At 43.8% G+C, this 13,545-nt stretch overlaps 1 protein-coding gene across 2 annotated transcripts in view; it reads right to left on the bottom strand.

Moving 5' to 3' along the window:
• Positions 1-13,545, bottom strand: part of LOC131106610 (plexin-A1-like) — a 158,973-nt gene that overhangs the window by 60,464 nt on the left and 84,964 nt on the right. For both annotated transcript variants that reach the window (XM_058055833.1, XM_058055834.1), the window contains exons 7-9: positions 12,799-12,952; positions 12,020-12,119; positions 5,546-5,660 (exon numbers count right to left, since the gene is read on the bottom strand). In XM_058055833.1, the coding sequence (XP_057911816.1) occupies positions 5,546-5,660; positions 12,020-12,119; positions 12,799-12,952 (369 nt within the window). The remainder of the gene's footprint in view (positions 1-5,545; positions 5,661-12,019; positions 12,120-12,798; positions 12,953-13,545) is intronic.

Genomic DNA, 13,545 nt, shown 5'->3' with positions numbered 1-13,545 from the left:
CAGGGTTCAAATGGAAATACACTCAATTCCCCACGCGGGCATGTCTTAACAAATTAGAAGGTCAAGGAAGACAACGCCAGATCTACCAACATTCTCATTTCCCAGCAGTGGAATTATTGACTCTTGGAGGAGTATCCTAAAAAGGCATGAGTGGTTACTTCACGCCCTCGCCTTCACTTCCTCCCCCATCGCCAATGCTCTCTCTCGCTCTCTCTTTTTCTTTCTCTCTCTCTCTCTCTCTCTCTCTCTCTCTCTCTCCAACCACATGCGGCATTTGAAAAAAGAAATTGCGTCACTGTGAATGTAATCTGCAGCTTGTTACTGCCATAATTCCTTGACATGCCTTATTTTCTTTCTTTTTGTTTCCATCCATCTGGTCTCAATTAGGGCTCCTCTGCAGGTTTTGAAGAACATGTTTTGGCAAAGTGCAGTGTGCGTTGGGGGGGGGGGGGGGGGGGGGGGGTATATACCACACCTCCGCTCATTCCCACTGAATTATCTTCTCTTTTCTGCAGACTTTGTTTATATGTCATAAAATATGGCAATTCTCATCATAATATTTGACACGCATGCACGTCTTTGTAGGCATAAAGTCATAGAGAAGTCCCAAAACAAGGACATGTGATGTATCGCCATGGTGATAAAGAAGGAGAGTTATGTGCAGTAATAAAACAAAGGAAGAAATCTGGAAAAGGAATGGCGTTAAACGGAAAGATGCGTAGGCAAAGAGCCAGAGAGGGAAATCACGGAATGGCGGCCAGACGGTTGAGTGACAACCCCTAAAACACGATATGGGTCCAAACCGTGCACAAAGAGAATGGAAGGAAATGATGAAGAATAGCGAAAGATTATATGCTATCAGATAAAGACTAAAGGGCTAGAAAAAATAACGACTGGCTACCATTCAGCCAAGCCCCCCCCCCCCCCCCAAACCCAGGCCACCTTCTTCCTAACCCAAAGACCCAAAGCCCTTAGCTGCTGCTTGTGCTGCACCCTGATAAGAAGCAGTCAGTGGTGGGCCTGCAAATACTCCTATGTGCACAAACACAGTGAAGCCCCTTAAGTGGCCTTGGTTTACAGAGTGTGTGTGTGTGTGTGTGAGGTGTGTGTGTGTGTGTGTGTGTGTGTGTGTGTGTGTGTGTGTGTGCGTGCGTACCACGGTCAGCATGTGCCTACGAGCCAAAGTAAACAGAATATGCCAGAATGTCACGGTCCGGGGCCTTCACACCTCTGTTGCAAATAACCCTGTCAGCTGAGTGTGTGCACGTGTGGCCACCAGAGAGGTAAAAAAGTATTTCTATGGTTGTCCAAGAATGTGTGGGTAGGCTGGGAGCTATAAGTGTATGTGCTTATTTACGGCCGTTACAGATAGGAAGATGGAGAGCGAGGACAAAGTGTCCATGTTGCGTTTGGAGTGTAGACCAAACGGAGCCTCTCCTTCATGTAACGTGGAGGAGCAATGAGTCATAAGTCAACATTACATTGGTGTAATTGGCAACAGATAGGAGCACTTTGGAGTGGAACCATGTGTCCACCAGGGGCTGATTCAGTCTTTGAGTGGCGAGTATGTCGTCTAAATGCCTTAGCCAATGTATAGTCAGTCATTTTACAACATGAACACAATCTTAAAGGGAACTGCACCTTTTGGGGAATGCTGTCCATCATTCCCAATGAACATACATTCCTTTCCCTTTTCTGTGCTGTCATTGGGATAATAAAAATAAAAATAGCTCTAACAACGTTGCATGGTTTGATATCCATGCTGTGATGATGCATTAACACGTACACTGATGATAACATGTAATAGTCGCAGTATCTTGCCGTATTTTAATGATTTAAAATGATGATTTGAAATGATAACGCATGATAACAGCGACAACACTTACAATGTTCGCTCTCCTCGGGATGGCTGTGTCTTCCAGCACACGTGTATGCTCTAGTCCTCACGTAAAAATGCTGCTGGCAAACGAGCATCTTGAGGATCTGATGCTGAGACAAGCGATTAATGACGTATCGTTCTATTCCGTGAGTTAAAAACAGTTTTTCATATTAGCTGCTACAATAATAATAATATTGCTGCAGCTTGGTTAATATAACTGTATACATCAGTTATGTTTTTTTTGTTTGCTTTCGTGAGGGCTTTAGCATCAAAATAGGAATTTCCCATGACGTCCGTTGCTAGCTAGCTTATATTAACTCATTTTCTTATATGTGTTCTTGTTTCACATAAGGATTATGAATGATGGGCAAAATTCTCCAAAAGTGCAGTTCCGCTTTAAGTCATAGTATTAAGAGGAACAAAGAAACATTTTTTGGAAAATGAAGTTGAGGAAGAAGCTATAATTTACGATTATAAAGTCAAAATACGTGAATAAAATATTAAAGTATTAGTATCGAAAAAATCTTTAGATTTTTCAGTATTTGGCCCTCAAGGGTAAAAGTTTGAACACTCCTAAAATGACTGGTTGAATAAAAGCAATACCAAACAAACAAACGACACGTGTCTTCACGTAGCTAAGCTCCAATACTTCCTAGTCAGCCTGGCATTCCTCAAGGCTGCGGCATTCCATCCCAGTGGAGGGAAGAACGGAAGAACACAGGAACAGAGGAGGCGAAAGAGAAAGAAGCGGAACGATAAGAGAAAATACGAAGCGCATAAGAGCAAGGAGACCTGACTCTCCTATTTTTCTCTCCTTTTCAGAGCAAAGCGTTTCCTCTGTAATTTTCCACCTGGTTGTTTCCCAATTTTCTAAATCATCTTGTTGTGTCATCAGGGGCATTGTTGATTCATGCAGATTTGATTTGAAAATGCAACTCATTATATTCATTTTCTCTTCACTTTCCTGCTCCCTCCTTCTTCCTTCTCTTGCTGCAGTATTTCTTCAAAATGACGCTGGTTTTTCCTGCGTTTCTTGTAGTACTGTTACTTTTACTTACAACATGATTCATTCAATAAAAGCTTTTGGATGAGATGAAGGCGTGTCGTGCAAGAATTCATGATAAGCAGCAGGGGGAAAAGTTTAGGTTGTCATGGTAACACACAGGGAGCACTAAAACAAAGACATAGGAAATAAAAAAGCAAATGTTAATTAAACGTTGCAATAGAAAGATGCGATGACAAGCGCATGACAAGAGATCACGGCAGTACGAATACTGACAGGAAATGACATTTTTAAGCTCCACATGGAGCCTCCTTAAGAGCCAAATGTTGCTAGATGCTCTTAACGTTTCCATCAGGAGTGTATTAACCCAACACATGCCCGGTCCTCTCTGTACTTGAGTAAATAAATGCCCCCCAGGGGCAACACCGGGAAATACTGACCATCCACTTTCATCTTGGCACGCACCAACAACCCAGTTTGTACGTTTCCAGGCCGCCCAATCCCGCTTCCTCCCTTTCTCCATCATCACTGCAGGCCCTTCCTGTTTATCCAGCCTTTGCCCCCCCCGGCCTCTCTGAGCTTCGAGTGCGCCAGCCAACGCTCCGCTCACGTCTCGCAGATGGGTGCACTAATCGGCTAGCGTGGGCTCCACGAGGCATGAAGGCCTGGCCTGCGTGGCGTTTGGGATAACGGCTGAGGCTCGGCTCGAGCTTCCTGGTGTGTGAGACATCCGACGCAGCCTTGACTCGGGGAAGGAGATAAAGGGAAGTAATTGGATAAAGGTTGACCAATTAATAAAAGGCCAGCGTAAGACGCCGGCCAACAAGGGAGGCTATAATCAGGACGGAGATAACGGGCGGAGTCAGACCACAAACATGAGGAGATAGCGTCTGCATGTGCAGCATCCATCAGATAAGGTGACGGCAGGCTGTCAGTCAGGAGAACATGTATTTACATCCACACGTTGATGGAGAAGATATGACTTTGGATGCATTATTTCTATGTCTATATTGGGCACCGTGTCTGCGGTGCAGGTCAGCGCTTGTTTCACTTTCGTTTTGCTTTCCGTGTCGCCTACCCAAGCAGCCTACCCAAGCAGCCTACCCAAGCAGCCTACCCAAGCAGCCTACCCAAGCAGCCTACCCGAGCAGCCTACCCGAGCAGCCTACCCGAGCAGCCTACCCGAGCAGCCTACCCGAGCAGCCTACCCAAGCAGCCATTCAACACGACCGGTATTAGCTTTAATGCTAATGAAGCATTTGCTTATGTAAAGCATTGCAGTATTTTCATGGACGTTCATTTATCTCCAGCCTGCTTATGGCTTTATGGGCTGCGACTGAATTATTACTGCATGGTATTTATTACTGCATGGTATACAAGCTGCTGTGTTACAGCTACTGCAGATACTACACACTGTAGTAGAGTGATGTACACAAACTACATGACAGAAAAACAAGGCCTAAAGTGTGACTGAGTGCCTGGGAAAACTATTTGTGCTGATATACTCATATATAAAATTATACCCATATATAAAATTATACCCATATATAAAACTATACCCATATATAAAATTATACCCATATATAAAATTATACCCATATAAAAAATTATACCCATATATAAAATTATACCCATATAAAAAATTATACCCATATATAAAATTATACCCATATAAAAAATTATACCCATATATAAAATTCTAGCGTGCAGGAGTTGTTTGTCTATATGTGCCCTGGGATTGGCTGGCCACCAGTCCAGGGTGTACCCCACCTCTCGCCCCAAGACAGCTGGGATAGGCTCCAGCACCCCTGCCACCCTCATGAGGATAAGCGGTAAAAAATTAATGATTGAATGGATGAATGGATGAACGAATGAATGAACGGATGAATGAATGCATAGATGGATGAATGAATGAATGAATGCACAGATGGATGAATAGATGAATGGATGGATGGATGGATGAATGAATGCATAGATGGATGAATGAATGAATGAATGGATGAATGAATAAATGGGTGAATGAATGAATGGATGGATGAATGGATGGATGAATGAATGAATGGATGGATGAATAGATGAATGGATGGATGGATGGATGGATGGATGGATGGATGAATGAATGCATGAATGGATGAATGGATGAATAGATGAATGAATAAATGGGTGAATGAATGAATGGATGGATGGATGAATGAATGAATGAATGCATAGATGGATGGATGAATGAATGAATGGATGGATGAATAGATGAATGGATGGATGGATGTATGGATGAATGAATGCATGAATGCATGAATGGATGAATAGATGAATGGATGAATGAATAAATGGGTGAATGAATGAATGGATGGATGGATGAATGGATCGATGAATGAATAAAAGAATGAATGAATGATTGAATGAATGAACAGCTGAATAAATAGATGAATGAATGAATGAATGAATGAATGGATAGATGAATGAATGAATGAATGATTGAATGAATAAACAGCTGAATAAATGAATGAATGAATGAATGAATGAATGAATGAATGAATGAATGAATGGATAGATGAATGAATGAATGAATGATTGAATGAATAAACAGCTGAATAAATGAATGAATGAATGAATGAATGAATGAAAAGCTCCTCAAGTCCTCCGCACACGAAGCCAAATCTTACCTCTGAAACGTTGACGCGTCCCTCTTGGAAGGAGCAGTCGTTGGCGTTCTGGGTACACATGTGGCGATACTTGCACCAGTAACACGGGAACGAGCCGTTGACGCAGGAGAGGCAGCTGGTAGAGAAACAGAGGAGGGAGGATGGATCCATCGTTAGACATCTTGTTTGCTTTATGCCAGAACGAGAAAGCACAACAATCATTTAGCATATTTGGGGCAATGCCCCTGAAATCTTCAAATTTGAAATTTCCTACTGAGAAAATGAGATGTGGGATTGATCCTTTGCCACTTTGTTATTTTTATGAAGGTGAAAGAATAATTTGTATTAGATTACTGTATTCAACAGTACTTGTACTTGTACTTCAGAAATAACATATAACATGTATGATAAGTAAAGTAATCCAAATGTTTTGTTGGGAATATCAGTGGCATTTAAGGAACGGAGGTGACTATTTTTCCAGATCCTTGAATGTCCTGACATCATTTCATCAGTCACTGTCAAACATGAACTTGGTCCAACCATGTCTGAAATCCTCCTCCGCACCTTTCACCTCCTTCCGCTTCCATCCTGTCCATCATCATCTCCATCCCACCGTGGCCCCCATTTATCATTCCCGGCTCTCTAACTGCTGGCTGACGTTCACACGTCCACTCTGCTGTCCGCTTCTCTGCATCCATTCAACCGCTGGTTCTTCATGCTTCTCTCCAGACCTTTCATTTGGACGATTTGAAAGCCCTGCTGGTATTGTTTGTCGAAAGCCTCCTTTCATTCGTGGTGCTATAGCGCTATAGTACTATAGTACTATAGTACTATAGTACTATAATGCTTCTATCATTTTTAGCTCACCTTCTCCTCCAAGCAGAGGTGAGGTGCAGAGAGACGGCTGAAAGAACATGACGGGAGAAAGAGGAGGAAACGGAGCGGAGATCAAAAGCAGGTGGCTTTCCCTGATAGACGTGGAGACGCCAGGTATCGTGGGAGAGGAAAACACGGAGGGGGTGTGCAGCCCGGGGGGCTGCTGGGAGGGGGGGGTTGGGGTATTGGCCTGGAAGTTGCTGTTCACATGCGAGGGGACACTGAGAGCAGAGCGTGACAGCTTCAAGTACACCGTTGAACACAGCTTCGGGTTACTGGGCTTTCTGTGCCCCCGAGACGCCTCATGCGATATACAATCTCATTTCCATGCAAAGCCACCAGTCTAATGGAAGCGCTATGAGGCTGCAATATGACCGCTTCATTTTATTACCCAGCTCCATAAAGCCTTTTGTCTGTAAAGCGCTCGTTCTAAACGCTTTCGCTGTGATTTATTTTGCATTCCAGAAACTAAGTGAGCACACGGTTTCTTGCAAAAGTAATAAAATACAGCATTTAATACAAAGTGTGCATTCAATAAAGCCACAGACATATTTAACCTGCCTGCTGATGGGGATCGGAGCGCCACTGCCAGGCGTACGCATGGAACGCCGAGAGCAGCCGCTAGCGCTCCGCCATGTTTGAACCCCTTCCACTTATACGCATGAAAGATGAGGGCTTGAACTCTCCGGCTCGTAGATGGAGCCCGTATACAAATCCATCAAACTCTGACACGGATTCATTTGGATCAATTAGGGCCGCTGGTTTGTGAGGTGCACACTTTAAGCGATGGTTTCCAGCCCGGACCCCTCCTTTAGAGCGAGATCAAAAGCCGGGCTTAATTCAATCCCACTGCCGCTTTAATTGAGCAATTTAGCATTGTGCTGAGAGAAGCTGTCCGTTTACAATGAGGGATGAGCGGCTCAGGAGATAACAGGCTTCTTAATACCAGACCACGGCCAATAGGACATTTTGCTATGTTAACAACTAATGAGTGGGCCATGCTAAGTTAGCTTAGCATAAAGTCCTTACACTAGAAGAAAGAACAAAAAACAGTATGTACAGGAAGTCATTGTTTTGTTATAATTATATAAAACTCTGCACTGGCATAATAATTCATCAATGGATGTTTGGTGTGGATTATTTGATTGAGTTTTACAGCAATTAGAGCAGGGGTGGGCAAACTACGGCCCGGGGGCCACATCCGGCCCGCCAAGTATTTGAATATGGCCCGCCTGTTCTTTCCAAAATATTTCATTTAAACTCAACATACAACCTGGCATCATGGCTTGAGCCAACCTTTTGATGGTTGAAGTAGCTGTTTTATCAATTTCGTAATAATAATAATAATAATAATAATAATAATAATAATACATTCATTTTCTACCGCTTACCCTCACGAGGGTCGCGGGGGTGCTGGAGCCTATCCCAGCTGTCTTGGGGCGAGAGGCGGGGTACACCCTGGACTGGTCGTAATAATAATAATAATAATAATAATAATAATAATAATAATAATAATAATAATAATAATGATAATAATAATAATAATACATTTTCTACCATTTATCCTCCGAGGGTTGCGGGGGTGCTGAGCCTATCCCAGCTTCTTGGGGCGAGAGGCGGGGTACACCTGGACTGGTCGTAATAATAATAATAATAATAATAATAATAATAATAATAATAATAATAATAATAATAATAATAACGATAATATTAATAATATTAATAATAATAATAATAATAATAATAATAATTTTATAATGCACTTTACATCAAATAAATGATCTCAAAGTGCACGTATAGCAGACTGCATGACACTTTTATGTGTAAAATATGTGTAAAAATATATGTGTACAAATGGACTGTCACGTGTAAAATACTATATATTCGCCCCCCCCCCCCGTCAATTTTATTAAATCAATGCGGCCCGCGAGTCAAAAAGTTTGCCCACCCCGGAATTAGAGGAAGGCTGCAAATAGCGCTGTTGATACTTTGCTGCAGAGGAGCTCATAGACGGATGGATCTTGGACGGAAGGATGGCTGGATAATTAATCGTTCATTCTCCCCATGGTCGATCAATTCCTACCCTAATCAAAACAATACAAACGCTGTGATGCTAATGGCTAACTCAACACCACACCAGTTGTCTGTGTATGGACCTTGGATTAGTACCATCAGCCACGTTTACATGACGAGTTTCTTTTCTTTGGGAATGAGGTGGATACAAGGGTTCCATTCTTTCCGTTTGCAGTTGGAATATTTGGGTCCGTGTATACGCGGCTACCGAGCCCCCCGCTTTTCTTTTGGTTAGGCCCCAACAATAGATCAGGGCTCATTGAAATTCTACAGATCAGCAACGTAACGCAGCAGGTAGCCAGGAAACAACACACGCTCGTCCACATCTGTCACAACGTCCAAACAATACTGGACTTTCATCTTTGATTCAGGTCATATCAACCTTGTAAATGTAGAAGCCACTGAAATAACGAGCAAAATGTCAGCAGGTCGCCAAAGCCAACTTTGTCTGACTTTTATGATTGTGCTCTTTGAAACAGGAGACGTGCCACCCAAGGCCAGCAGTCCGTCTTGTTTGACAACCCCCCCGCTGTTCGCTCTTTAGTCCCTTCAAGTGACCGGGGTCCCCCGTCTCAGGATGGAAAAGCCGTCTTTCACCCCGGGTGCAAACGCGTCCTAAAACACGTTGGGAAATATTTATGGTTCATTCTTTCTGACCCGCGAGCGTCGCCTTATTTTCTTTACCCTTCAATGGCCACCGGCTATTATTACTCAGAGGATTTCCAAAGCAGCAGAAAGGCTCCATGCCCGTAATGCTAATTCCTATTCAGATGCTAATTTGGCAACACTGCCTCTCCAGTGGCTGCATTATTCCAGGCATGGAATAAGAAAAGCTGCGAGTTCCTAATCGTTCCTGCACCCTTGGTCAGTTTGGAGTGTTACTACAAACCGAGCGACCTCGCCAGGTATAATTAACATCAGCACTCTCGCCAAAATCGCTTGTTTATTGGCCAATATTCATTTCAAAAGCATGGAGTTTCATCATTTACAGCTGCCCCCCCATGACAGGATCCCTTTGTGTGGAAAAGGATCAATTTGGATTTGTTTCAACACGATACACAACTGTCATTTCAGGCATTTCTATGTAGTATTATGTATTATTATATATTACTATAGCGTACAACTTTAAGGATGGCCACAACGTAATCATTCATTTTGTTAATTAATCATGCTGCTGTTGATTCAGTCGTGCCCAACATCTGTCCAAAGAAGGCTAACATGGTAAGCTAAGCCTACATCCACTCAGCATTATTCCTTTAATACTTTATATTACGTTAATACTACTTCCTTTAATACTCCACAGGCATGGAAGGTGGAGAGAAGTGTTTTCTGCCATAACAGTAATTTGGAATCCCTCGCTTATCACGGTACATTGGTTCCAGTCCCAATCGTGATAAGTGAATACCCGTGAAGTAGACTTGAGTTTCAGCTCTGCGTGGCCAACGGCTGCAATACTAGTCTGTGTTTTATTAGGGATTATTGCAGCGTTATGACATAATTCTAGTCTCACCAAACATGAATGTATATAATGTACCGATCAATGTATTTGAATGAGTCTTATTTCAGTTCATTATTTCATTTTTACACTTAAAAATGCATTGAAAATGCATATTTTTGGTATATAATACACCATAGTCATATATGGTTGAGAAAACCGTGACAGAGTGAAGCCGTGGAATTCAAAGTGGAAAGTGCTGAGGGACGACTGCATAAAATAATATTAGAAAAAACAAACTAAACTTCCCTAATTGGAAGCAATTAAAAACAACACTTGGATTTACTCTTCAAACGATAAATATAAAACATTTTGTACCTTTATGAAACGCAGAAATAACCTGAACTTCAATCCTCCAATCCAACGCCCAACAAACTAAAACGGAGCGCAGAGAAAATGAGAAAAAGCTTATGGAAATATTTAATTACGGGGCAATCATGGCCGTGGGTGATTTTCTATTTCAATCTCAGCAACCCCTTAAACTGAAACAGTGGGAATTCTAATTAGATTAATAGCAATATGCAAATTTATGGCATTTTTGAAAAGGCAAGGGTTACAACATAATCAGTTGTGTAAATAAGCGGGAGGGGTGTGTGCTTTTTGGTGATGGGAGGTTGTGCGGCAGCATGTGAGTATAAATTATTAAGGAATATCATTTCAGCGTTATGCACCAACTATAAAAATCCCTGTCATGAAAAAATAATGGTTTGGATTATTTCAGGGAGAACTTGGCTGTATCGGGAATGGGAAGTCTTACCTGACGTCATTACACAGCATTACCTTATGGGCGGGGGAGGGGCAAGGGGGGGCTATGCGACACGGTGCCAGCTTCAAATGGGATTCTTATCTCCGCATGGCCGTAAAAGTCAGTGGCGAAGATGCAGCATGCCATATCTGTAACTTAATTAAAGGTGTCCATATCCGCATTAGACGTTCCCGGGAGTAGATGTAATCAGCTCATTGGGGTAATGCCATCAAACGGGGACTCTTCTTGTTTGAGGAGGAACGCCGTAAAGTTGAACGTGATTTCATGTTGGACTCCATGATGGCTCTTTGCGACAGCTTCCCTTTTAATTGAGTGTTTTTGTGAGAACATAAACATTAGCTGCTGGCTAGCTCGCCACCCCGGGTATTAAAAGGAACGCACGGTTAAAGCAAATATCAGCGTGTCCTTCTGGGAGATGAATTAAGCACGATTAGACATTGTAAAGCACCACGCCCTTAACCAGCTGGCTAATCATTGCTGCGGCGGCGGGGGATTTGGTATTGCGGGAGGCAAGCGGAGGAGCCGGGTCAAAGGTCACAGCGACAGATTAGGTGTCCGAGACAGTCAGACTTAAATGAGCAATAAGTGACCGAGCAGAGAGGTGTGGCTGTGCATGTTCATGTCAACGTACTGGAGTGTTTATGCACCATCCTCCAAGGAGGTTCATCTAACATCCAAAGCCAAGCTACAATGGAGCCCCCCCGTGCCCCCCCACCCTGGAGGGCTACGTGCCATCTGCTGCCCCGAGGCTAATACCCCACCAGACGTTTTAGCCTCCACGGATCAGCCATGGATGGACAGAGGAGAGGGTCGGGTTCGAAGGGGGGGTGGTCGGGGTCAGAGTGGAAGAGCTGCTGGATTGTCTTCCCCCGGCATCAGACCTGAACACCGAGGTAGAGATGCAACCGTGCTTCCTAAAGTTGAGGAGACCCAGCCAACACTTGGCTCCGTCTGCTTTGTGTAAATAAAAACCAGATGGAGGAGCCCAGCTTCATGACAGAAGCCCAGGTTAGACGTGATCACAGATCATCCTGTAGTTCATTCCTAATGTAGTAGTATTATGTGTATTAGTGTGTCATAGAAGACTAGGATTACCAGCTCGTATTGCAATCATTACATATCTACATCATGTTCGATTTCCCTCTTTAAAAGCCATGTGACCCCCCACGTGGATGTAAAAAGGAGATGGGTGTTTATTGCGTGTGCTTCCTTGGGGAGTCACATGACACCTAATGAGGTAATCATTATTAAACACATGCTGGTTTAACAAATTGGAGCAACTTACGAATGGTGGACGCTGCAGTTGTAGAAGACAAAGTCCACACTGGCGAACTTCCTTCCCGTCTCCTTGGACTTCAGATAAAGCTTCACCACCCGCTTGTCGCCTGGATGGAAGCAGAACACCAACACTCGCTGCTAAAATGTCTATTTAGCAATTCCAAATTTCAATCATCAAGCACTTAGACGGCCTTAACACCGGGGGCCGCCGTCAGGGGCCACATCAGAGGGATGTCATTAATGTCGTTAGAACCAGAATAACCCAATCACAACGGCTGCAGTCAAAGTTACAGAAGTGTCGCTTTGGAGAAAACCTGAAGCGGATTTGACGAGTCTTTGGTGCTTTGACTACAAAACTTGTTTTTATCATGTCTGCTGCAAAAAAAGCTCCCTTGACATCAAACCTTAAACATTTCTAAATATAGCAACAATCACACTCATTCCCGCCTTTGAAAAGAAGTTAGAGACAAAAGCAGGATGAAAAATCTAAAAGTGAAAGTGACAAGAGTGCATAAGTGGGCCTCCAATAACGCTGCTGTTGTCAGTGGAAATGCTAACTGCTAACATTGAAATGAACGAGGCAGGCGTCGTCGGGGGTGGCAGGCTATTCTGGTTCCGGTCACACCAAGCAAGTCTTTTTGTGGTGGTTGCTCAGCAGCAAGCTTCTCAAATCGCACGGCAAGAAAAGACCCCTTCCTTCGGAGACGTCAGTCGATGAATTAATGGCGCAGTCAATGATTGACGGCGCCCCGAAACGACTGGATGGCTCTGCTGATGGCGGCCTACCTTTGTTCCGTGTGATGGGGATGACATCACGGGCAGAGGGAGACAGGCAGTAAATGTATCCGCCTTGGATGATGCCCTCGGTTTCCACGTAGTCCTCGAAGGAGCAGTTGACCCCCGCTACCAAATCAGGAACATTCTGAGCCTGAAGGACCAGCTACGGAGAGAAGGAGAGGCAATCAGTACAAGATCAATGGAAGGACACGCTATACACGGATTCTTATGAGATATGACATGAGGTTAATGGGTGCTGGGGGCGGGAGCGTAAGTGAAGTCTACGTGTGGGTGGGTGACGGAGCCAGGAATAAGAAAGGCCAACACTTGCGTGCGCAGCTATTAGCATGATGGCAAGGTTAATGCCAATGTGGATGTGGTTAGCACTAAATCGGCTGGCCGGGCCAGACTCCACAGTATATTTGGTGGGCCAGATGTGGCCCCAGAGCCGTAGTTTGCCCACCCTTGGGTGATCGCTAACCTCGGCCAGAACGGATATGAAACATGTATGTTATGTTGATCGGGGAGTGGAACATGCATGTGAATGGTTGGTCTATGTGGCCTGTGTTTAGGGGTACCAGGTTGGTCTAACATGGCCTGTGTTTAGGTGTACCAGGTTGGTCTATGTGGCCTGTGTTTAGGGGTACCAGGTTGGTCTAACGTGGCCTGTGTTTAGGTGTACCAGGTTGGTCTATGTGGCCTTTGCTTAGGTGTACCAGGTTGGTCTAACGTGGCCTGTGTTTAGGTGTACCAGGT

The sequence above is a fragment of the Doryrhamphus excisus genome, chromosome 18 (assembly GCF_030265055.1).
Source record: "Doryrhamphus excisus isolate RoL2022-K1 chromosome 18, RoL_Dexc_1.0, whole genome shotgun sequence".
Classification (NCBI taxonomy): domain Eukaryota; kingdom Metazoa; phylum Chordata; class Actinopteri; order Syngnathiformes; family Syngnathidae; genus Doryrhamphus; species Doryrhamphus excisus.
This window is presented reverse-complemented; position numbering and strand designations above follow the sequence as displayed.